The sequence below is a fragment of the Doryrhamphus excisus genome, chromosome 10, assembly GCF_030265055.1.
Source record: "Doryrhamphus excisus isolate RoL2022-K1 chromosome 10, RoL_Dexc_1.0, whole genome shotgun sequence".
NCBI classification, from domain to species: domain Eukaryota; kingdom Metazoa; phylum Chordata; class Actinopteri; order Syngnathiformes; family Syngnathidae; genus Doryrhamphus; species Doryrhamphus excisus.
This window is the reverse complement of record NC_080475.1, coordinates 13,257,063-13,281,609: the sequence shown is the minus strand read 5'-3', so window position 1 is coordinate 13,281,609 and position 24,547 is coordinate 13,257,063. Positions and strand designations below refer to the sequence as shown.

General features: G+C 40.6%; 1 protein-coding gene across 2 annotated transcripts; it reads right to left on the bottom strand.

The window, feature by feature from the left end:
• Positions 1–1,323: 1,323 nt before the first annotated feature.
• gnas (GNAS complex locus) lies at positions 1,324–24,297 on the bottom strand. Of its 2 annotated transcripts, XM_058083308.1 has the most exons (12): positions 22,786–24,294; positions 19,955–20,027; positions 17,347–17,401; positions 15,387–15,506; positions 7,907–8,004; positions 6,179–6,233; positions 6,019–6,092; positions 4,234–4,292; positions 4,011–4,131; positions 2,833–2,963; positions 2,693–2,760; positions 1,324–1,604 (listed from the first exon to the last, which is right to left on the bottom strand). In XM_058083308.1, exons 1-12 carry the CDS (start codon positions 22,922–22,924, stop codon positions 1,458–1,460), a joined length of 1,140 nt encoding a protein of 379 aa, XP_057939291.1. In that variant the 5' UTR covers positions 22,925–24,294; the 3' UTR covers positions 1,324–1,457. The 2 variants fall into 2 exon arrangements, with proteins under 2 accessions (XP_057939291.1, XP_057939290.1); XM_058083307.1 differs by having other exon boundaries at positions 2,693–2,963; positions 22,786–24,297.
• Positions 24,298–24,547: the final 250 nt, after the last annotated feature.

Sequence of the window (24,547 nt, the reverse complement as noted above, 5' to 3'; positions counted from 1 at the left end):
TTTTAGAGGGAGGGGGTATATGGATCCAAAAATAGACATTTAAATCATAAACGGGAATGGGGAGAAAAAAAAATCCCAAAAAAAGAAGCTACAAAATGGGTGTGGGGTGTCCCCCAGGTCCTAAAGAGAAAGAGCGCCCGGGTGGATGCAGAGAGAGATAAAGAAAAAAAAGGAAGGAAGTGGTAAAAAAAAAAAAGGGGGGGGGCAGGGCATTAATTGGCCAAGCTATACAGCGCAGTATGACACCCACTTTAGCTCATTACACACGTACAGTCGTGATCAAGGCACAGGGATCTTCTAAAAGTTATTTTTTTTTTCTCAATAAAGTTGTACAAAATAATACATTTTACAGTCTGTACAAGAATAATAGTTCAGCAGTAACATAAAGTAAAGTAAACACAGATACAGAGAGAGAGAGAGAAATGGAGAAGGGTTGGACGGGGGCAGAGCTTAGGGGGGTACGTATCTTGTTTGTTGCCATTTTCTTCCTCCCTTTCCAATTAATGGATAATTTTTTTTTGTCTTTAGTGCAGATGAGAGGAGGGAGAAACCGGAAAGATAAAGAAAAAGAGAGCACACACAGAGGGCACAATGGCACTAAAGTCCAAAAAAAAGCCCCCCCTCCCCCTACACACACACACAAACAAAAAAAAATGTAGACAATAAAATAATAATGCATCTTTAACTTAAAGATACTGTAATGGATGCTCTTTGTCCCATCGTGTGATGATGATGATGATATATGATGTCAAAGCAGAGTAGGGATTCTTCCTCTCGTCGTTGATTTCAAATCTCATCCAGAGAGGGGAGAGGAGGGAAAAAAAAAAGCAAAACATGCCTCCTTTTTGTGTTTGCTTGTTAAAAAAGTCTGACCACCCGCTAACTGTGGGCGTTTAATCTCAAAGCACTGCGGAGGCGCAACAACAACAACAAAAATAATAATAATAATAATAATCATCATCATCATCAGCGGCTTGTCGATGAGGAAGCCACTCTGGAGATCAATATGTTTTTGCGGAATAATCCAGTAAATGCACATTTGATGCATTGGTGTGTTTTTTTTTTTTTTTGGGGGGGGGGGGGGGTGTTACCCGATATGCATATGTGATATTACTGCTATGTGTGTATTGTGTCCATATGCTTGCAATCAAATCCTGAGCACAATGCTAGCTAATCAGATGTGTCGATACGGGTTGAGCGGCTCCAGATGAGAAGATCTCTCCAAGGGAAGTGCCCCCCCCCTTTTCTCCATCAGACATGTCCATCAAAGTTGGGGTTAGCAGCAAGGGGAAGTTAGCATCATGTACTTTGTATATGTGTGTGTGTGTGTGTGTGTGTCTCCAAGTGTCTTTTTGGCATGTCTGTGGAAAAGTTCAAAGACTGTTCCCAAGTTTGTTCTTTTTTTTTTTTGTGTTTCTTTTTCTTTTTGGGGCCAAAAACCTCTTTTTCTCGTCCCATCACAAGAGCTCGTACTGCCGCAGGTGCATCCTCTGGATGATGTCCCGACAGTCGTTGAAGACGCGGCGGATGTTTTCCGTGTCAACGGCGCAGGTGAAGTGTGGGTAGCAGTAGTGGCGCCCGTCCCCGCTTGCTGTGCTGATCCTCTGTGTGGAGGAACACGTTGCGTTAGTTACAATATTTTACTTCGCCATCAAGTATTCTGGTCCAAAAATGAAAAAGAACTTGGTCAGCAATTTTTGTCTCCGGGTACTCCGGTTTCCTCCCACATTCCAAAAACATGCTAGGTTAATTGGTGACTCCAAATTGTCCATAGGTATGAATGTGAGTGTGAATGGTTGTTTGTCTATATGTGCCCTGTGATTGGCTGGCTGGCCACCAGTCCAGGGTGTACCCCGCCTCTCGCCTGAAGACAGCTGGGATAGGCTCCAGCACCCCTGCGACCCTCGTGAGGATAAGCAGTAGAAAATAAATGAATGAATACACCTCATTCCGAAAGAAAAGTGCCAATCCGAATGAATATATTATGGGATTCCCGGGGTGGAATATTCCTTTCCCCAATCCGATTGAGGTATCTTGTACCCGCTCAAACGGAAAGTTGTCAGGGTGTGTTCTTCTTCGTGGTGTTTTTCTTCTTCTGTTGTTTATTGGCAGTTGGCAAGCAGCTTTTGTGTGCATTAGCGCCATCTGTGGAACAGAATCTAAACCCTTCTATACGCCATTCACAAGTCCAGTTTTATTAAAAAAGAAAATATATATCTATATAAAACATGTGCCGAGTTTAATTATAAAATATTAGCAAGATTGAATTTGATTTTTTTCCTGTTTAAATTTATCCCGGGTGCGTTCTTTCAGCGAATGCTGAGATATGACGTAACACGCAGCTCGAGACGTTCATCCGTTTTAAAAATGGAGGCGAGCAATCGGCACTGGACTGCTGCGGAAAGTTTGTTTTTGATCCGAACTAAATTTAAAGACTGGATGAACGGAAAAACTGGCAATACGGAGTTATTCCAACAAGTGAAAGAAAAACTGGAGGAAGTCACGTGATGTTGATGTTTACGTTTTACTGCGTATGCCCCATTGACTATTCTGGTTGAGCGGCGCATGTAGACAAGAGATTGGAATATTCCTTTTCATGGATACCATTGTTTTCAGAAAAGTCATTTAGAAAGAGGAAAATCTCATGTAAACGTGGCTATTGACACACACACAAAAAAAAAATTGTACTGACCAGGAATTCATCTCTAATGAAATACTTTGCCCTTGTGACACGAGGATCTTCTCCAGGCTCTGGTGTTGCTGCAAGAGTGAAAAAAAACAAAACGTTAAAACGTGAAAACAATGCAAACGCTATTAAAAATACCATCTCACCATCGTCAGGTGTAGTGTAGCGAGCAAATTCTGGAAAGTATTCCTCGATTTTGGACTTTCCTGCCAGCACTTTCTCTGCGAGGAGGTCCTGCTTGTTTAGGAACAAGATGACAGAAATGGTCCGCAGCCACCTGAAGAGAACACACACACAAAAAAAAAAAACATTGAGACCGTTTTTCCATTTCCCAAAAAATCATGGGGTATTGCCCCTAGTGATGTGGAACTCCAGTGGCCGCTGGATGTTGTAAATAAATGACAGGATTTCTATTTGATGCTGCGATGGTGGTTGCTAGGGAAACCCTCACACTGGCTTATGTAATCGCCAAAAAGCAAAAAGCAACCATACAGGAAACCAATGGCTCATTCATTCATTCATTTTCTACCGCTTTTTCCTCACAAGGGTCGCGGGGGTGCTGGAGCCTATCCCAGCTGTCTGTACACCCTGGACTGGTGGCCAGCCAATCACAGGGCACATATAGACAAACAACCATTCACACTCACATTAATACCTATGGACAATTTGGAGTCACCAATTAACCTAGCATGTTTTTTTGGAATGTGGGAGGAAACCGGAGTACCCGGAGACAAAAATTGCTGACCAAGTTCTTTTTCATTTTTGGACCAGAATACTTGATGGCGAAGTAAAATATTGTAACTAACGCAACGTGTTCCTCCACACAGAGGATCAGCACAGCAAGCGGGGACGGGCGCCACTACTGCTACCCACACTTCACCTGCGCCGTCGACACGGAAAACATCCGCCGCGTCTTCAACGACTGTCGGGACATCATCCAGAGGATGCACCTGCGGCAGTACGAGCTCTTGTGATGGGACGAGAAAAAGAGGTTTTTGGCCCCAAAAAGAAAAAGAAACACAAAAAAAAAACCATTCACACTCACATTCATACCTATGGACAATTTGGAGTCGTCAATTAACCTAGCATGTTTTTGGAATGTGGGAGGAAACCGAAGTACCCGGAGAAAACCCACGCATGTATGGGGAGAACATGCAAACTCCACACAGAGATACCCGAGGGTGGAATTGAACCCTGGTATCGTAGCTGTGAGGTCTGCACGCTAACCACTCGACCAATGGCTTTTGTCAACAAAATAATGATGCCGATGTGACTTCAAATGTGAGATCCACACCAAAATCCTGGTAATTCTTATAATTCCCACCTGTTATTCCAGATATTCTTGAAGAGGTTGAGGGCCTCCTGTAAACGGTTGGTGTGATTGTCCTCTCGTATCACCATGTTGTAGCTGCTACTGGCCACCACGAAGATGATGGCCGTCACGTCTGCATGGATTGGAGAAGGACAAGGTCAACGACAGTCAAGACACGGCATGGCGAGGTCATCGGGCAAGTGAGGTGAAAAAAGAGGGACTCGGATGACATTACCATTAAAGCACTGGATCCACTTCCTGCGTTCATCTCGTTGACCGCCGACGTCAAACATGCTGTCAATGAAACGAGAGATAAGGATTTGGAGTGGAAATTCTTGCACAATAAACAATAATATTTGCGTTCTTTACTTGAATCAGTATCGGGCGATACGATACGCACGTTGGTTCGCCGATTTATTTTTCCGCCGCATGATTTATAAACAGGCATCCGCCGCGTCTCAATACGGAGGAGCAGTCGTCACATCGATGCTAGATAAAATTGCAACTACGACAGAAATGTTTTGCATATGGTTGAATATTTATTGGCTGCACGGCGGATGAGTGGTTAGCACGCAGACCAGGGTTCAATTCCACCCTCGGCCATCTCTGTGTGGAGTTTGCATGTTCTCCCCGTGCATGCGTGGGTTTTCTCCGGGTACTCCGGTTTCCTCCCACATTCCAAAAACATGCTAAGTTAATTGGCGACTCCAAATTGTCCATAGGTATGAATGTGAGTGTGAATGGTTGTTTGTCTATATGTGCCCTGTGATTGGCTGGCCACCAGTCCAGGGTGTACCCCGCCTCTCACCCGAAGACAGCTGGGATAGGCCCCAGCACCCCCCGCGACCCTTGTGAGCAGGGGTCTCAAACACGCGGCCCGCGGGCCAAATGTGGCCCGCAGGACACTAGTTTGAGGCCCCCGCCTTGATATGAAAGTTTAATGTTAGTGCGGCCCGCGCAAGTTTGATATGGATGCTGTATGGTATCATGTACCCAGAAAAAATTATTACATTTGATTAATGTTCATGTTAAAGGTTAAATAACTGTTAATAGTTAACCTCCCTATCCATGTGGAAGTGGTAAGTTTTTGGCTATTTAAGTTTAAAGGAAATAACTTGAAGGCTACCGTTTAGGTCGCTAGCTCTCTAGTTTGCAAGTTAGCATGTGTCTCAAGACCCTGCAGTTGCGCAATATGTTATATAAAAAAAGAGTATAAATGTGACTATAGTCGTGTTTTGTCATGTCTACAGGGCTCTAATAATGCTTTGTTCATTTTAATCTGAAAAAAATAATTTGTCTACCCACCAACTATATGTGGTTTCTTAAGTTTTTATTATTTGCCATTTTATTATTATTATATTTATTTATTACTGATTGATTGATTTTCTTTATTCTTGATCTTATTTTGTGTAGAAAAATAAAAATGAAGATATTTGAGAACAGTTGAATGTTTTATCAGAGCTTTTATTGTAGAAAATTGGAACCAAAGCACTGAAAAAGTTTGTATATGTTTTTTTAATAAATGCGTTTTTTTTTTTTTGGAAAACCTGATGCGGCCCAGCCTTGCCCAGACCCTAGCTCCAGTGGCCCCCAGGTAAAGTTTAGTTTGAGACCCATGCTTGTGAGGATATGTGGTAGAAAATAAATATTTATTCCTTTTAAAATTGATAATGCTGTTTAAATGTGTGTTTAAGAAAGCTGAATCCTACTGTGTTCAGTGTTTACATTTCAATAAAGATTTGTTGAAACTTGAGACCTGGAATATTTGTTATCATTGTCATTTTTCCATGTAAATTGAGGCAGCAAAAGCAGTATCGGCCACAAATATCGGCCCAAGCAAAATCGGCTATTGGCTAAGGGTGATAGAAAAAAATCGGCATCGGCCTGGAAAAAAACCATATTGGTCAATCCCTATGGAAAAGTGCCTAAATTCCAACATCAAGGCTAGATTTGGGATAAGACACTAATGTGGTTCCTCTGGGACTTACGGAAAACAAACAGTTTCATGTTTTTTGCTTACTGAAAATTAACTTTGTCCACTTGGAATCTTGTCTCGAAGATCCCTGAAGTTAGGACTCTGCATCGCAGCAAATCCTGAAAAAAAAAAAAAAAACACAAACAAGCTCTAAGGATCGTTTGTGAACTTTGGTAACACACAATTTGTGACACAGCAGACTCACCTGATCTGTCGGCGTGTAGTCGCCCTGCTTCACGATATCGATCTTGTCTAGAAAGCTGAAAGAAGGAAATCGAGACGACAAGAGTAAGACACAACATGAAAGGTTTCCTGGCTGGTCCACCTATATTGGAGAGAAGTATTGAACCAGTACAGTAATACCCCGTTTATCATGGTTAATTGGTTCAAGACCCGACTGTAATAAGTGACTTTCGGAATAGATAATAATCCAAGGAAATCCATCTGGAATAGGTGCAGATTCTGAAAGATCTAGAAAGCTTTCTGTGCAGGTTATTGTGTGTAGCTGCTCTATAGGAGTCCATAACTCAATACAAAAGGCCGAACATTTGCATAATAGGTCCCCTTTAAGTTTAATTAGTGTTCAGTTTGACCCTGGAACAGATAAAACTGTTGCGCAACCTTTCAAGCACTTTATAAAAAAGAGATGACATGGAGTGAAGAGCGAGAAATAAAAGTGTTGTGGCGTCTGTCTGACATTACAGAGTACGTTTCAAAAATAGCTCCCCGGCGCCATGGCCTGTGGCATCGTTACCATGGAGACTTGACCACAAGTGCTATTAATAGCCTATCAGTTCCCAATCTGATGCAGCTCCACGGAGGACAGACAGGAAGAGACTTGGAGAAAAGACAGATGGACAGAGAGAGGAGAGAAAGACTAGGATGTTTTTTTTGGTGTGTAGGTGGGTGGGAGGGAACAAAAGACTGGACTGTACCATCGTAAGGAAGAACACGGGCCATCTCCTTGTCAGTTTTTTTTTTTTTTTTTTTTTAACAACCAACTTTTTCAAATGTTAAATCACATGTTACTTTAAGTCAGTAGCACTTAGTCGCTAACATCTGAGATACATTGGCCACTTCAATGTTCAAACGCCACCCCTCTTCCTCTTCTCAACATCCTGTGGCCCACAGATGACTCAGCCTGGGCCATGTTGACTCCCGGATACTGCCGTTACATAAAGCTAGCTTTAATCTGGAATATTATCTGGAATGTATTACATACATGTAGCAGATGGAACTGGTAAATATTTCTCGTCAATATCAGATTTTAGTGGATTACTAATTACTTTGGACACTGCTAGGTTGAAAATGTAGACTTGCAGTAAATGATGTGGCGAGCACGTACATGTTTATGTCACAAGGTGTCAGCAAAGAGTCAAATTATAATGTACAGTCATTGACTCCACTTGTGCATCATGGTAAGTTTAAATGTCCCATATAGTAAGTACTCCAAATTGTCCATAGGTATGAATGTGAGTGTGAATGGTTGTTTGTCTATATGTGCCCTGTGATTGGCTGGCGAACAGTCCAGGGTGTACCCCGCCTCTCGCTCAAAGACAGCTGGGATAGGCCCCAGCACCCCCCGCAACCCTCGTGAGCAGGGGTCTCAAACACGCAGCCCGCGGGCCAAATGTGGCCCGCAGGACACTAGTTTGAGGCCCCCGCCTTGATATGAAAGTTTAATGTTAGTGCGGCCCGCGCAAGTTTGATATGGATGCTGTATGGTATGGAAAAAATTATTACATTGGGATAGGCTCCAGCATCCCCCACGACCCTCGTGAGGAAAAGCGGTAGAAAACGAATGAATGTATGACAATGTAACATTCCTGGAGGCAAAAACGAATCCCTTTTAACATTTACAATAAAGCACACAAAAAAAGGTGAATCGCTGAACTGTGTTATCTTATGTCACTATAAATGTCAGGCTACTCACTATTGTGCGCAGTCAATGAGCTGGTACTCATTGGATCTCTCGTAGCACACCTTGACGCCATCGTCCTGCCACAGTGTTTTTGCATGGTCGTAAAACTCCTGCAGAGAGAGAGAGAGCAGAGTCAAGTCAAATGCACGATGAAGATACTTTTTGGGTGTTGCACAAAGGGAAAACTGTGACCACGTTATAATATCTGTATAATATCTAGCTAGCAAAAATGGTTCGGATTCCTAGTTAGTGAGTTAGTGCCCAACATTGAGCACCGTAGTCTCCATGACCATGCACTATTGTGTACCCAGTGTAAACAAGTTGAACTCTGAATTATAAAGTTATAAGGCTTTCATAATAACGTGACTGAAGACATTGCCTGTATAGTAATAACATATTTACTCACAGCTTAACCATGTGCCACATTATTTACATGTTCGATAGAAAAGATGGTTTAAAAATATGAATAATAGTGGTTAGCACGCAGGCCTCACAGCTAGGAGACCCGAGTTTGATTCCACCCTCGGCGATCTGTGTGGAGTTTGCATGTTCTCCTGTGCACGTGTGGGTTTACTCCGGTTTCCTCCCACATTCCAAAAACAGAACAGCACAGCAAGCTTTCTAGATCTTCCAGACTCTGCATCTCTTCCCGTATTTTTTACTTGGATTTCCTGCTTCAAACGCTCAAAAGTTTTATGTAATTTACTCTCCCATGTTCCTCCTCTAGGGCTGCACGGTGGACGTGTAGTTAGCACAGACCTCACAGCTAGGAGACCAGGGTTCAATTCCACCCTCGGCTATCTCTGTGTAGAGTTTGCATGTTCTCCCCGTGCATGCGTGGGTTTTCTCCGGGTACTCCGGTTTCCTCACACATTCCAAAAACATGCTAAGTTAATTAGCGACCCCAAATTGTCCATAGGTATGAATGTGAGTGTGAATGGTTGTTTGTTTATATGTGCCCTGTGATTGGCTGGCCACCAGTCCAGGGTGTACCCCGTTTCTCGTTCAAAGACAGCTGGGATAGGCTCCAGCACCCCACAGCGACCCTCGTGAGGTTAAGCAGTACAAAATGAATGAATGAAGTATCATTCCATTGTAATAATACTTTTGTCAGTAGGTGAAACAGACAATCACCAGACTTGACCGCTGCAACAACAGGCAGGTTTGGAACACATGTGTACATGCAGTACTGTACATGTACAGTGAGTACAATTTTTATTTACACCTTACATTGCTTATTGTATCTGATGATATCTACTATATTGGGTAATATGAGTGTAAAAGTGACTATAGGGTTGTTATTTCATGCCCAGAGTGCTCTAATAATGTTAAAAACGTATTTAGGAGGTGCTTCTAACTACAAAAATATTCAATTTATAAAGGAAGGAATAATATTTTGCAGTAATTTCCCATATTTTGGTGATGTTTGGGTCAAACATATAGTTTGACTGTTGGTTAAAGATGCTCACTCTAATTAACTCATTTTAACTCACAGCTGTCAATTAAAGCTGTCATATTTGTAGGCATAAAGACTTGCTCTGTGGCAGTTTGATTGCTCAACACAATTACTGTAGCGCCATCCAGTGGTCGTAATTAGAACAGCAGTTTTTTTTATTGAAAATGCAGCAATTGTTTTTATAATTTATAAAATCTTGCAAGCTGGATTAAACCCCTCTGCGGCCCATCATTCGGCCCGCCAACCGTATGTTTGACACCCCTGATCTAATGAACGGAGAATGGAGTGTTCCACCGGCTTGTTGACACCACCAGCATGTACTGTACGTTGCGCCTGGGCGACGCCTGTGTACACATCTGCTAAAAGGTAAATAGAGGTGGGGGGGGGGGGGGCGTGGGGGGGGGCGTGGGGGGGTTGACCACCACACAGTGCAGACGGACTCTGTGACGCACTGCGCCCACTTCCCTATTGGCCTCACATTCTTTGTAACGCAGTGACATGCTGTATATACGTTGTTGACATGTTTTCATAGTGCGCGGATGCACAACATAATCATCTGACTATGCGTTCCGTGCTGTGAGGCGTTCAGGCGCACTCGTATTTGTGACTGTTAGGCGCGCTAATTGCTTATTTTTTCATTCACGTACCCCCTATGATAATTGCGGTACCGCTGGCTCCAAAGTAAATGTTTGTTTATTTCTTTTTGGTCCATATTTTACCAGGCAACTTCCTGGTTTCTGTTTAAGATGACGCGGGACGTTATGAAGGGGTGGATGAGCCAGAGTGAAGGTTCTATTGTAGGTCAAACAACAAAAATAGAAAAGTGCGGGAAAAAAAACAGCACCACATGATGCAATGTTATGAATGCAAAAATTCTGGGGCGGATGACAGTTTTATAATGACTCGGACAGAAATAACAAATTTAATCATTCATTCATTTTCTACCGCTTTTCCTCACAAGGGTCGCGGGGGTGCTGGAGCCTATCCCAGCTGTCTTCGGGCAAGAGGCAGGGTACACCCTGGACTGGTGGCCAGCCAATCACAGGGCACATATAGACAAACAACCATTCACACTCACATTCATACCTATGGACAAATACCTTGGACTCCGATAGAGCAGCTACACACAATAACCCGCACAGAAAACTTTCTAGATTGTCCAGAATCTGCACCTATTCTAGCTAGCTAGCTGTATTTCCTCAGTCACTGTCAAGCTGTCTTCATATAGACAAACAACCATTCACACTCACATTCATACCTATGGACAATTTGGAGTCGCCAATTAACCTAGCATGTTTTTGGAATGTGGGAGGAAACCGGAGTACCCAGAAAAAAACCCACGCATGCACGGGGAGAACATGCAAATTCCACACAGAGATGGCAGAGGGTGGAATTGAACCCTGGTCTCCTAGATGTGAGGTCTGCACGCTAACCACTCGTCCTCTGTGCAGCCTTTATGATAATATTAATTCATTCATTTTCTACCACTTTTCCTCACGAGGGTTGCGGGGGTGCTGGAGCCTATCCCAGCTGTCTTCGGGCGAGAGGCGGGGTACACCCTGGACTGGTGCCCAGCCAATCACAGGGCACATATAGACAAACAACCATTCACACTCACATTCATACCTATGGACAATTTGGAGTCGCCAATTAACCTAGCATGTTTTTGGAATGTGGGAGGAAACCGGAGAACCCGGAAAAAAACCCACGCATGCACGGGGAGAACATGCAAATTCCGCACAGAGATGGCAGAGGGTGGAATTGAACCCTGGTCTCCTAGCTGTGAGGTCTGCATGCTAACCACTCGACTGCTGTGCAGCCCCAGAAATAACGAATAAACCATACAATTGCATGAAATAGGTCGGACCTAGCTACTTTCTCACATACGTTCTATAAACTTGGTCCAGTTCCCTCCCTGGTTCTGTTTCTTTCCACAACAAACCATGTGACATGTCTCCCGCCTCTTGTTACTTGCACTAATGTAAACAGGAAGAAGGTTCGGTGTTTGGACTATTGAGTGTAACAATGTTAATAAACCTGAAGTGGAGTAAAAATATAAAAATATGGACAATCTAGCAGGGTGATTTAGTCAACACTAGAATTGAACCAACTGTTGTACTTTTTCTTTTTTGCAATAAAGACCAAGTGGGCCACAACATTTTCCGGGCAAATGTTGCAGTTCTCCACGACCGCAGACTCATCATGTGTTTACCAACACAGCGTTCTTTTATAATCAGTCATGTGCTTGAGCATGTGTTTAAACCCTTCATTGCCCTATCTGTTCTTCTACTCTCTCTAAGCATGGCATCCTCTTTGTATCTATACGTCTCAACATCACATGTTATAATTACATTCATTCATTCAATCATTCTCTTCCGCTTTTCCTCACGAGGGTCGTGCTGGAGCCTATCCCAGCTGTCTTTGAGTGAGAGGCCGGGTACACCCTGGACTGGTGGCCAGCCAGCCAATCACAGGGCACATATAGACAAACAACCATTCACACTCACATTCATACCTATGGGCAATTTGGAGTCGGCAATTAACCTAGCATGTTTTTGGAATGTGGGAGGAAACCGGAGTACCCGGAGAAAACCCACGCATGCACGAGGAGAACATGCAAAAGCCACACAGAGATGGCCGAGGGTGGGATTGAACTTGGGTCTCCTAGCTGTGTGGCCTGTGTGCTAACCACTAACCCTTCATTCATTCATTTTCTGCTGCTTATTTTCACAAGGGTCGCGGGGGTTGCTGGAGCCTATCCCAGCTGTCTTTGGTCGAGAGGCGGGGTACACCCTGGACTGGTGGCCAGCCAGCCAATCACAGGGCACATATAGACAAACAACCATTCACACTCACATTCATACCTATGGACAATTTGGAGTCGCCAATTAACCTAGCATGTTTTTGGAATGTGGGAGGAAACCGGAGTACCCGGGGAAAACCCACGCATACACGGGGAGAACATGCAAACTCCACACAGAGATGGCAGAGGGTGGGATTGAATCCCGGTCTGCTAGCTGTGAGGTCTGCGCGCTAACCACTCAACCACCGTGCAGCCCTACGGAGGAACATGGGAGAGCAAATTACATAAAACTTTTGAAGCAGGAAATCCAAGGAAAAAATATGGGAAGAGATGCAGAGTCTGGAAGATCTAGAAAGTTATAATTACCTGCCGTTATAATGACTTGGCTCTATTAATTAGTAGTTTGGTGCTTCTTGCCTGGTTTTGAATATCTACCAACTGAACTCCATTAATCTCTGACTTTTGAGGTCCGAACTTACAATCACCGGGTCTAACAGGATGTCCGTGGATAGCGACCAAGACCGTATAAAAAGGGAATGCAAAGATCCATCACCTCCACCATGTACGAAAACGAATTGGAACTATCAACCACCACAAGTCTGCAAACTTGAGTCCAAAACTGCAAACATCTTAACGATTATCAGCAAGACGTGACTTCCCCTACATCACACTAGTGGACCACATGCTACACAGGCATGACAGAAAGAGCCTTGTGTAAGAGCAGAGGAGGGGAGGCTTTGTGTTAATGTTTGGTGCAGCAACAGCAGGATCATAGACACCCATTGTTCTCTTGATTTAGAGCTTCTGGCACTCTCGTGCGGACCTTTTTAATCTACCTAGAGAAATACCGATTGTTATTATGATGGGAACGTACAAACAATAAAACACGGAAAAGAAGAATGAAAAAATAAACAATAATGCAAAACAAAATGTTCTGGTTTCCGTACTACTCTTTTCATATATCCAGGGTCAGGCAAAATGATTGACACATTTGTAGGTTAAATAAAAGGCAAATAAAGTAAAGAAACTATTTTTTTTAAATATAATGCCATAGTTTAGCGCGCAGACCTCACAGCTAGGAGACCAGGGTTCAATTCCACCCTCGGCCATCTCTGTGTGGAGTTTGCATGTTCTCCCCGTGCATGCGTGGGTTTTCTCCGGGTACTCCGGTTTCCTCCCACATTCCAAAAACATGCTAGGTTAATTGGCGACTCCAAATTGTCCATAGGTATGAATGTGAGTGTGAATGGTTGTTTGTCTATATGTGCCCTGTGATTGGCTGGCGACCAGTCCAAGGTGTACCCCGCCTCTCGCCCAAAGACAGCTGGGATAGGCTCCAGCACCCCCATGACCCTTGTGAGGAAAAAGCGGCAGGAAATGAATAAATGAATGAATAATGCCATAGTTTTTCATTTCTTTGTCAGTTGCTGCCATGAATTGGACTAGTGAGCATCGCGCTTTTATTGTGGAAACGTTTATCAAAACAAATGAATCTATAACTGCGACACATCGAGCGTTCCGTTTGCACTTCAATCTTGGTAGATATGATCCCGTACCATCTCCAAACGCCATCTTGTTATGGGTTACCAACTTCAGAGCTACTGGATCTGCATTGAAACCAAAATCAAACGACCTTGCACCGCCAGAACTGATTTAATTTTTAAAACATAATAAAACAGAATGGCATTATATTATATTATTACAATATATATATATATATTTATATATATATATATATATATATATATACATACACAATAATATATATATTATGCACTTTTCGAAAATAAAAACACTTGTTACTTTACTTTATTTGCCTTTTATTTAACCTACAAATGTGTCAGATCATTTTGCCTGACCCTGTACATGTATATATATATTTTTTTTTCATATATATTTTATTTTTTCATATAACATAAAGAGGTACTACTACTATACTTGAAGTGATTTTCTGTGAAAAAAAAAACACAATAAATCTAGTGTGGCACTAATTAAGTTCCTCTGGCTTGGACAATTAGCTAATGGGAAAATCCCCAGTGAGAAAATTAGGCCCACCAAGGCATTACCCGCCAAGGTCATTAGTACACCTCAGTGGTTGATACTCTTGTCAAGGGATTATCACTTGGGATTTGGGGACATTTACCTACCATCCGCTGCTTACACACACACACACACACACACACACACACACACGCTACAGCTTCATATCAGTTCGATACAATGACTTTCATTTCACACAAAAAACTCATGATGAATGCATGATCGTAGTTAACAACAATTTACCCCCAACTGGGAATCCTTGAATTGTTTGGAACACTGTAGATGTACCATAAAACAAAAATTACTCATGTCTGAATCACGATTACTATCTACTACAATTCTGAATCCAATCAAAGTTTTCAAGAATTGTTATTAGAAACACATTTGTCATGCCATATCTACGGTATATGGTACTGTGTGATGCTAACATTAGCTAACCAGCTAGCAAGAATTACTAGTAGCTCATGACCTACTAGTAGTTGCTAACCACTTTGAAAGTAGCAATCCAAAGGGTTTTTTCCATTTATTATCGGCTCCTATATCGACAAAATTAGAAAGTGGGGTTCGGCAGTAGACCGGAAGTTCTCCGGAGCGCTTGGGAGTGAGACCAATTCCAGCGGAGTGGGTGGAATAAATTAAAACAAACAGTTTTTTAAATGCATGGATTTACAGCTGGAATAGGTGTAGATTCCGGAAGATCTAGAAAGCTTTCTGCGTGTAGCTGCTATATAGGGGTTCACAATTCAATACAAAGGGCCGAAAAAGAGCAAGCCCGCTACACTAACTTCAGCTCATCTCTAATAAATGTAAAATTACTTTGTTTCTAGAGTAAATAACACAACCAAAAAAGCTACAAAAATATAAATTCACACTTGGTCTAAAAACCTTGGTCTATAATACTGGTGGACCAGGCAGGACACCTTCAATGTTACCCGGTAGCGTCTGTGCTAATGCTAACAGACAACGATCAGACAAATCAGCCATCGCCAACCACTAACAAGCATCATGTCCATTAGTGGTTACAACTAAATTACAACTCACGCCTGTTGGTGAAGTCAAAGAAATAAACAATTATTTACTCTTGCTCAATTTTAAAAGCACTTAAGTGCTAAATGGTTGAAAATCACTTCACAGGAGTACTTCATAAAAAGGTTGTGAAGCGAGTTCTTTGTTTGCGACATGTAAATACTCACAGACGGAAACTCAAAGTCCTTCTGGTTGACGAGGTTGAGGATGTATTCGATGCGATACTGGTTTCCTGGAGAGGCCAACTGCACTGGAGGTGTCAGGGTGCTCATGGCGGTGACTATGGTCTGTCGTAACACAAACACAACAGGCAGTGACACAAGTCAAATAATAGAACAAATCAATGTGCAAGATCACAGCTAAAGCACTTTTAGGGTGGGCTCACACAAAATATCAGTGCTCATTTGCACCCTCTACAGGCGGGATACTCGCACCCCCCCCCACTTGGGCCCCAAACATCCACCTCTTGACGTTGCTCAAATCAAAGCTAATAGTGGGGTGGGTGGAGTGGTGAGTTACACTGCATTTCAAATGCAAGGGGGAGGAATTTGACATGGACCAGTGTTAAAATGACTGCAAAAAGTATGCATTAAACACTAATAAAAATATTTCCAAAAAATAATATTTATTAATAATATTAATAAATATTATAATTAACATGTACTCACAATATGTATTAATATTTCTTAATACTAAAAGTTTTTATTAGTTTTAATGCATACTTTGTGTATACCTTTTGCTGTCATAATAACACAAAAAACTCAAAAATATTTCAAAAAAATAATATTTATTAATAATATTAATAAATATTATAATTAACATGTATTCACAATATGTATTAATATTTCTTAATAGTAATAGTTTTTTTAGTTTTAATGCATACTTTGTGTATACCTTTTGCTGTCATAATAACACAAAAAAATAAAAAAGATTTCAAAAAATAATATTTCTTAATAATATTAATAAATATTATAATTAACATGTATTCACAATATGTATTAATATTTCTTAATAGTAATAGTTTTTTTAGTTTTTAATGCATACTTTATGTATACCTTCTGCTGTCATAATAACACACAAAAATAAAAAAATATTTCCAAAAAATAATATTTATTAATAATATTAATAAATATTATAATTAACATGTATTCACAATATGTATTAATATTTCTTAATAGTAATAGGTTTTTTTAGTTTTTAATGCATACTTTGTGTATACCTTTTGCTGCCATAATAACACAAAAAAACTAAAAAATATTTTAAAAAAAATAATATTTATTAATAATATTAATAAATATTATAATTAACATGTATTCACAATATGTATTATTTCTTAATAGTAATAGTTTTTATTAGTTTTTAATGCATACTTTGTGCATACCTTTTGCTGTCATTTTAACACAAAAAAGTAATAAAACTATTTCCCCCAAAATATAATATAATAATATTTTTATAGTGTTTAATGCATACTTTGTGCATACGTTTTGCTGTCATTTTAACACTAAAAAACAAATAAAAATATTTCCTCAAAAAAATAATATATTAATTATTTATTATTTCTTTATAATATTAATATTTATTTGTTTTTAATGCATACTTTCTGCTGTCATTTTAACACAAAAGACATACACATTTCCTCAAAAATAATAATAATATAATAATAACTTAATAATAATATTCTCGATTAGTGTCTAATACATACTTTGTGCATACTTTTTGCTGTCATTTTAACACTAAAAAACAAAAAAATATTTCATCAAAAATAATATAATTACAATTTATTAATTCTATTTATTTATAATATTAATATTTTTTATTAGTTTTTAATGCATGCTTTGTGCATACGTTTTGCTGTCAATTTAATACAAAAAACAAAAAGTCATCAAAAATAATATAATTACAATTTATTAATTCTATTTATTTATAATATTAATATTTTTATTCATTTTTAATGCATGCTTTGTGCATACTTTTTGCTGTCATTTTAACACTTGTTCATGTCAAATTCCCGTTCAGATGAACCGAACTGCACCAGAATTCACTTGCAATTCATCTTTCAAGTGGTCTCGTTCCACTTGCTGCACTTGATCAACAAATTTTGAACGCACCCTTAGTGTGATCACTCACCTCAATGGCCTCTTTGATATTATTTTTGATGTCCTGGATTTTTTGCTTCTTCTCTCTGAAAAAAAGATGATTGACAAAGATAAATACAAAATCTCTTAGCGGTAGATTTGTAAGATTTTGTCATGATGTCACCAATGCGTGGATTGTCATGACTGGACAGGAACATCCAAAGAAGAATAGCTCATATTGATATATCAAAAAGTGCCTAGCTCTACATTACTATGACATTTATACAGTTTGTTTTCCACAGAAAGAAGGTTAAACAGACCTTCATTCCGAATTATGTCTGCATGCTTTGAAGGATAGCACTCTGCCACCAGACATTCGGACCATTCCCCCCCCCCCGATCCCCGTTTGCTTGTTCACTCTTGAACAGAAATATTTTTAATAAAAAGGCGAGCAGAAAGAGCCAGCCACTCTTCTTTCACCTTGAGTGTCTCAGGACAACACAGCATTGTGTTTATAGTGTCACTCCAATACAAGCGACACCACACTGGGCCAAAGGTGGTGTGCAAGCTATCGTTTTCTTTATACAAGTCAAACCTGCACGCTAAAGTTCTAAAGCTAAAGCGCTATGACCATTAACTCTTCTAATTTAGGATCTATATGTACAATATCTCATAAAAAAAAGCATGCCAATCACAATCAGTTCTTGCAGTTAATAAATCAATTAAATGAATACAAATTTGATCATTTTGCCGGCCTCCATATATTGACATGTGCACTTGCTAGCTGCGTGTGTTGTGTGCTACACGATCAAATACTTGTTATAGTTTCAAATAAATAATATAAATGGTGGAACTTATGTTTCAGCTGCCGCAATTCCCAAAGCAAAAACATTACACAGAATTGTTTACATAAATAAATGTGAGTGTGAATGGTTGTCTATATGTGCCCTGTGATTGGCTGGCGAGCAGTCCAGGGTGTACCCCGCCTCTCGCCCGAAGACAGCTGGGATAGGCTCCAGCATCCCCCCTTGCAACCCTCGTGAAGATAAGCGGTATAGAAAATGAATGAATGTTAACGCAAATAATCATAAGACATCCGAGTTGCAGAATTAGCCAATAAAAATTGACATATTGTGAATAAAATCCTGTAATCATGAACAGTAGGGATGTCCCCATCCGATCTTCAGAATCGGGAGCCCCGATTGGATAATATCGGAAAAAATATTTACCAGCACTTTATCTCAAACTGGAAAGCATGAAACTCAAACTGAAACCAAGAAAATGAACTAGCTAATGCGAGCATGTCACATATCAGCCCTAAGTGATTATTCCGCATGAAGCTAATAAAGACCCTCACACAGAATATATTCATTCACACACACACACACACACACACACAGCTCGCGGTGATGAAGACTCATGTGCTAGGTCATACGCTGTAGTCCACCTAAGGTGCTGATTATCAACTGCAAAGTTTTTATACAAGACTCTGCTGAATTTAAATGTGATATCATCATATTGTGATACATAACTAAAAATATTGTGATACATACATGTGATAATATTGTGCGGCCTGATAGAAGGAAGACATTCAAACATAAATAAAAACTTTACAATCATTGCCGTCCAAACTACTTAATTACATCAGTTCCAGTCCAGTTTTCACGTTTTAAAAACAAACAAAACTTGAACAACAGGTTTCGGGTGCAGACCTGATTTGAGGCCCTGACTAAATATAAAGTGTACAGCAAATGTACAGGCTAGTCGTCCAATGCAACGGACTCCATAATTTTCCTTGTAATTCCTGTTGCTTTGCTCGTTTCACCGCTCATAAGCGCTATCGCCGCTCTTTGCTCCAGCTAACTTAGCCTAAGCTTGATTGCTAGCTGTTAGTCTGCCAGGGCAAAATAGGACAGGAGTTGACTGAACTTTAAAGAGGTAGATAAGATTGGTGAATAAATTTGGTTTCAAAGTATATAATAATAATAATAATAATAATAATAATAATAATAATAATAATAATAATAATAATAATAATAATAATAATAATAATAATAATAATAATAATAATAATAATAATAATAATAATAATAATAATAATAGAAATAATAATAATAATGGATTCAATTTATAATGCACTTTCCATTCCACAGAATCTCAAAGTGCTTCACAGAAAAAACAAATAAAAAAGAAAACAAGAGAAAAAAAAACACAAGTATTAAAAACTATAATATACTATACTAATATTATATATAATATACTATACTAATATATATTATTAATACATATAAATATATATTACAATATATAATATTTATATTATATATATATATACATATATTACATTATTTAAAATAAATAAATAAAAAACTTAAACTGTATTATGGAAAGCAGGAAGTGAACAAATACAAAATAAATAAAATAAAAATAATAAAATAAATTTAAAAAAATTATTACGTTAATGTAACAGTTACTGATTGTAAAAGTACCAGATGGAGGGGTAGGATTTAATAAGCTTTGCTTCTTCCTACTCCTTTTGGACATGTGGAACTGTGAACTGATTATGGGATGCATTCAATTGCATGTTCAAATGAAATTAAACCATTACCATATTTATAATATTATAATTTATTAGTATACTATACTAATATATTACTCACTCTGCATTGAAGCCATTGACATGGAGGATCCTCATCTGTTTCACTATTGTGCTCTTTCCTGACTCACCAGCTCCTAAAAAGAGACCAACAAAAATAAATGTCAGGGATGACTTGACATGACAACACAAGAAATACGACACCACAGCAACATTTGTCTCAAAATGCAAAGGTTTTGTCCGCTCTGGCTTCATCCTTCCAATGCCGGAAACGTCCAGTTAACAGCACATTTCATACTTTGACGACACTTTCTAGTTGGGACAAGTGAAGGCCAGGAGAGAGTTGACATGGTCACGGCTGAAATAACAAACTGGATGTTTTCCGCTGGATGCAGTGATGACAAAGACATGATTGTATATTTAGACTTGAACTTCTTCCTTCAAATGGATTCATGGTTGCCTAATTCATTATCAATAACTTCAGTCATATATATCCAAGCCCGGATGTTGATATGTGTAGTGACAACTTGATAGTCACATTATTCCATTATGGAAAAAAAAGACACAATAAAAAGCAAATAATGCTGCATTTAAGCTAAAAGCAATTGAGTTCAAATCCTTGACAAAAAATGTCCGCATGATAGCAACTGTCCCTGGATCCTTATAATGTGGACCGGAGTAAAAAACCATAGCCGTAATTAGCCTTGTACTGTGTTTTACACTGGGTGCTGGAGCCTATTCCAGCTGTCTTCAGGCAAGAGGCGGGGTACACCCTGGACTGGTTGCCAGCCAATCACAGGGCACATATAGACAAACAACCATTCACACTCACATTCATACCTATGGACAATTTGGAGTCGTCAATTAACCTAGCATGTTTTTGGAATGTGGGAGGAAACCGGAGTACCCGGAGAAAACCCACGCATGCACGGGGAGAACATGCAAACTCCACACACAAAATATTTTTAGTAAAAGTTTAGACAATCATTATATGTAACATCCCGGCCTCTTGCCCAAAGTCAGCTGCGGTAGGTTCCAGCATAACCCCATAACATCATCCACGGAGCCCAAATATTATGTTTTTATGGGCCTGCAGCTCTCCAACTAAGATATCCACCTCTGATTCGGTGAAGTTCTGCTTCTTCGTCTACAGCTTCTCAGCAGCCATGACTCGAGAACCGAGCGAAATGCAATCAAAGTGTCATTAAATATGGCCGCTACCTTGCAGTGACCATTTAAGGTGTGGAGAGGGCGTGACAAGGTGTGGAGTTGAGTATGCACATTTGGACAGCAGGTCAAGCACAAACTTCATGAATGTTCTTTGAGGTCTGAATATTTTTGTATTCATAGATGACGCTCCTCTTCCTTGTCCACTGTGTTGTTGTTGTTGTTGTTTTTGGATGCAGGAAGAAGCAGCGGAAATGACGCGCATGGCTTAAAATTGACATTTTGATCGAGATATCCCGATTGAAGTGGACTATTATTAAACACAAGTAACTTTGAAATGCCTACAAATGGACATGGGAGGAGGAGGAGTCAGACGCTCTTAGACCCTGCCAACCTCTTAACACACACACACACACACAACCACATGTTGAGTGTGTCTGCTCACTTCTGCATGGAGCTACAGTCAAAACACACGAGGGCTGTGGGGAAACATTCCCATGAAAAAGGTATCTGGCGCAGCAAAATAGGAGACCCCACGTTTGCTTCCAATGATGAGACAGTAAAATAAACCAATGGAATTGATGCTATATTGACAACAATCAAATCTCAAGGCTGTGCTACAACATATTTGGTTACTTTTAAAAGTAAACACATGATTTGATAGCGTATTTAAATGTGCTTTAAAAGTGTTGGTTGCTGGTAGAATGATACACATGCATGTTGCATGACAAACTCATCATAGTTTGCTCCTTTAAACCATTACAATATTGGTTCTATTGCTGCTGTTTTGTGGATATATTTATTCACAAATGACCACGTGATATACAGTATTTTTCCAATTTTTCATGCAGGGCTGCACAGTGAACAAAGTGGTTAGCACACAGGCCTCACAGCTAGGAGACCCTAGTTCAATTCCACCCTCAGACATTTTCTCCGGGTACTCCGGTTTCCTCCCACATTCCAAAAACATGCTAGGTTAATTGGCAACTCCAAATTGTCCATAGGTATGAATGTGAGTGTGAATGGTTGTTTGTCTATATGTGCCCTGTGATTGGCTGGCCACCAGTCCAGCGTGTACCCCGCCTCACTCGCCCGAATACAGCTGGGATAGGCTCCAGCACCCCCCCACTGCGACCCTCAAGCTAGGTTAATTGGCGACTCCAAATTGTCCATAGGTATGAATGTGAGTGTGAATGGTTGTTTGTCTATATGTGCCCTGTGATTGGCCAGTCCAGGGTGTACCCCGCCTCACTCACCCGAATACAGCTGGGATAAGCTCCAGCATCCCCCCACCGCAACTCTCAAAAATGAATGAATGTGCACTGTGCCAAGCTGGACCAAATTACCACTCTGTGGGCTGCGCCACCATCTGCTACCTTGCAGTGCGCCACCTTGCGCTGCGCCATTAATGTCACACTTTTATGTCACTCGTCTTTGGGTGAGTGAGGCGAGAGAGTCCAAATCCTTTACAAAAAAGTTCTATATATATTCATAAGTAACAATTTGTTGTGAAACTCATGCCATTACATAATGTACTGTTGTTTACAATGACCTCATCAGCGCTATAACTGCTAGCTATGCGGTTTACCTCTTATTGCCAGTACAACATTGGTTCTGTTGCAGTTGTAATGCACAATTCAACCGTTCTAGAGCTATGGCGTTTACACTTCATGGAGTTTATGTACGGTTTGATAAAACATCACATAACATACATATGAGTCCACTTACCTAAAAGCAATAGTCTGTGTGTTGCTCTGTAGATTTGTTTGTCCTTTTGGAGCTGCTTTTCTATCTTTTTATTCGCTTCTCTCTGGGCCTTCTCCTCATTTCTCTGGTCTTCAGTCTTACTGTTGCCCAAACAACCCATCTTCCCACAGGGAGAAGGAAAAAGGGAGGTTCCAAACACAAGAAGAGAAAGTGGTGGGAAATGTGGAAAGAAATATATGACGTGGATTTAGTTTGACCAAGAATAAGGTCTTCCAAAACAAAAACTGTCCCCAAGTGTTTCCGCTCAGGCCTGGTCCAGAATTGATTTGTAGTCCAGAATGAAGGTAAGCCAACTGTGTTGAAAAACGGGATTCTGTCTTTTTTTTTGTGGGGTTTTCCTCCTTCACGTTTGATGTTAGAACCCGCAGCGTCCTTTTGAAGACTGAAATTGGCAGTTGACGTCGAAGAATATGACAACCAAGTTGGGTCTCACTGCTGCCGGCGACAGGGAGCTGAACTCGGCGAGAGTGTGGCGCTCACCCGCATGGTGGCCCAGCTCGGTTCCAAACCTCCATTCGAAACATGTATTTTAAAAAATAAAAAAAATACAGGTCCAACTGGTTCGGTGTTGTGGTTAAGTGGGTGAGTTGGTGGTGGTGGGGGATCCAGTCCACCAGCAGGAAGTCAATGAATAACACCCAAAACGAGCTACATGTGTGATATTTTCATTGCTTCCGGACCACTTCTCGGCAGCCGGCCGAGTCCGTGAGCTGCTTTCTGGATCGCCGGATCCGAATTCAGTCTTCTGTATTTTATCTCGCTTTTGTGGTTTTCTCCTTCCAAAAAACAATCATCTCAAATGCGTGCCCACTGTCTTTTGGGGTTATTATCAACCGCTCACATCACAACAAATCGCAAACGCGACACTTCCCCCTCCTGTATGGAATTCAAATAATCCCCAACATGGACAATTACAACCAAAAAATGAGATTAAGAGTCGCCAGGTTTGTTGTTTTTTTAGGGGGTGGTAGTGGTGGGGGTAAAGCAGCTGGCTGTCAAAAGACTGGGCTTTTGGAGAAGCCTACATGAGGCCTGTACGTGCACGCTCACGCACGCTCGTACACATACATGCATATTTGTCCTCCATGGTTGCGATATTGGCTGAAATAAACAACGCGATAATAGACTAGCATTTGCATTTAAATCCGGCGGAAAAGCAACATAAATGCACACATAAACCAATTAGCACCACAAAGCTAGCTAGTCGTAGCAGAACCGAGGCCGCCCTCCTCCTTCTCCTCCTACTCCGCTACGCTCCTTGGAAGGCGAAAAAAAATGACGCGAAGAAGAAGCAATTCTTCTTCTTCTTCTTTTTCTTCTTCTTCTTGAAGCGTATTCTTTTTTTTCTGTTCTCTCCGTTTTCCGAGAACAGGAACCTACATTGAGACAGCGACCAGGCAAGCGTTGGGTTAGAGACGGGGTGGGGCCACGCCGCCGCGCTCGGTGAACCCTGGGAAGGCTGAGAGCGAGGCGAGGCGTTGACAGTGTTAGTGGTGGACCGAGGGGGCGGTGACGTGGGCACGGTTACGTACGCGGGAGTCGGTTGCGTAAACTTGCGTCCAAAATGGCGCCCGGTTCAAATACAGTGGAACCTCTGGGGGTAGAAGTCAGTCGAATGTCACCGTAAAAAACTTGAATGACTGGACAGGTAATGTAACACTCATTAAAATTTTAGAAGAGCTTAAAAAACCCAAAGTGAAGTAAAATGAGCAGTTTAGGAAGA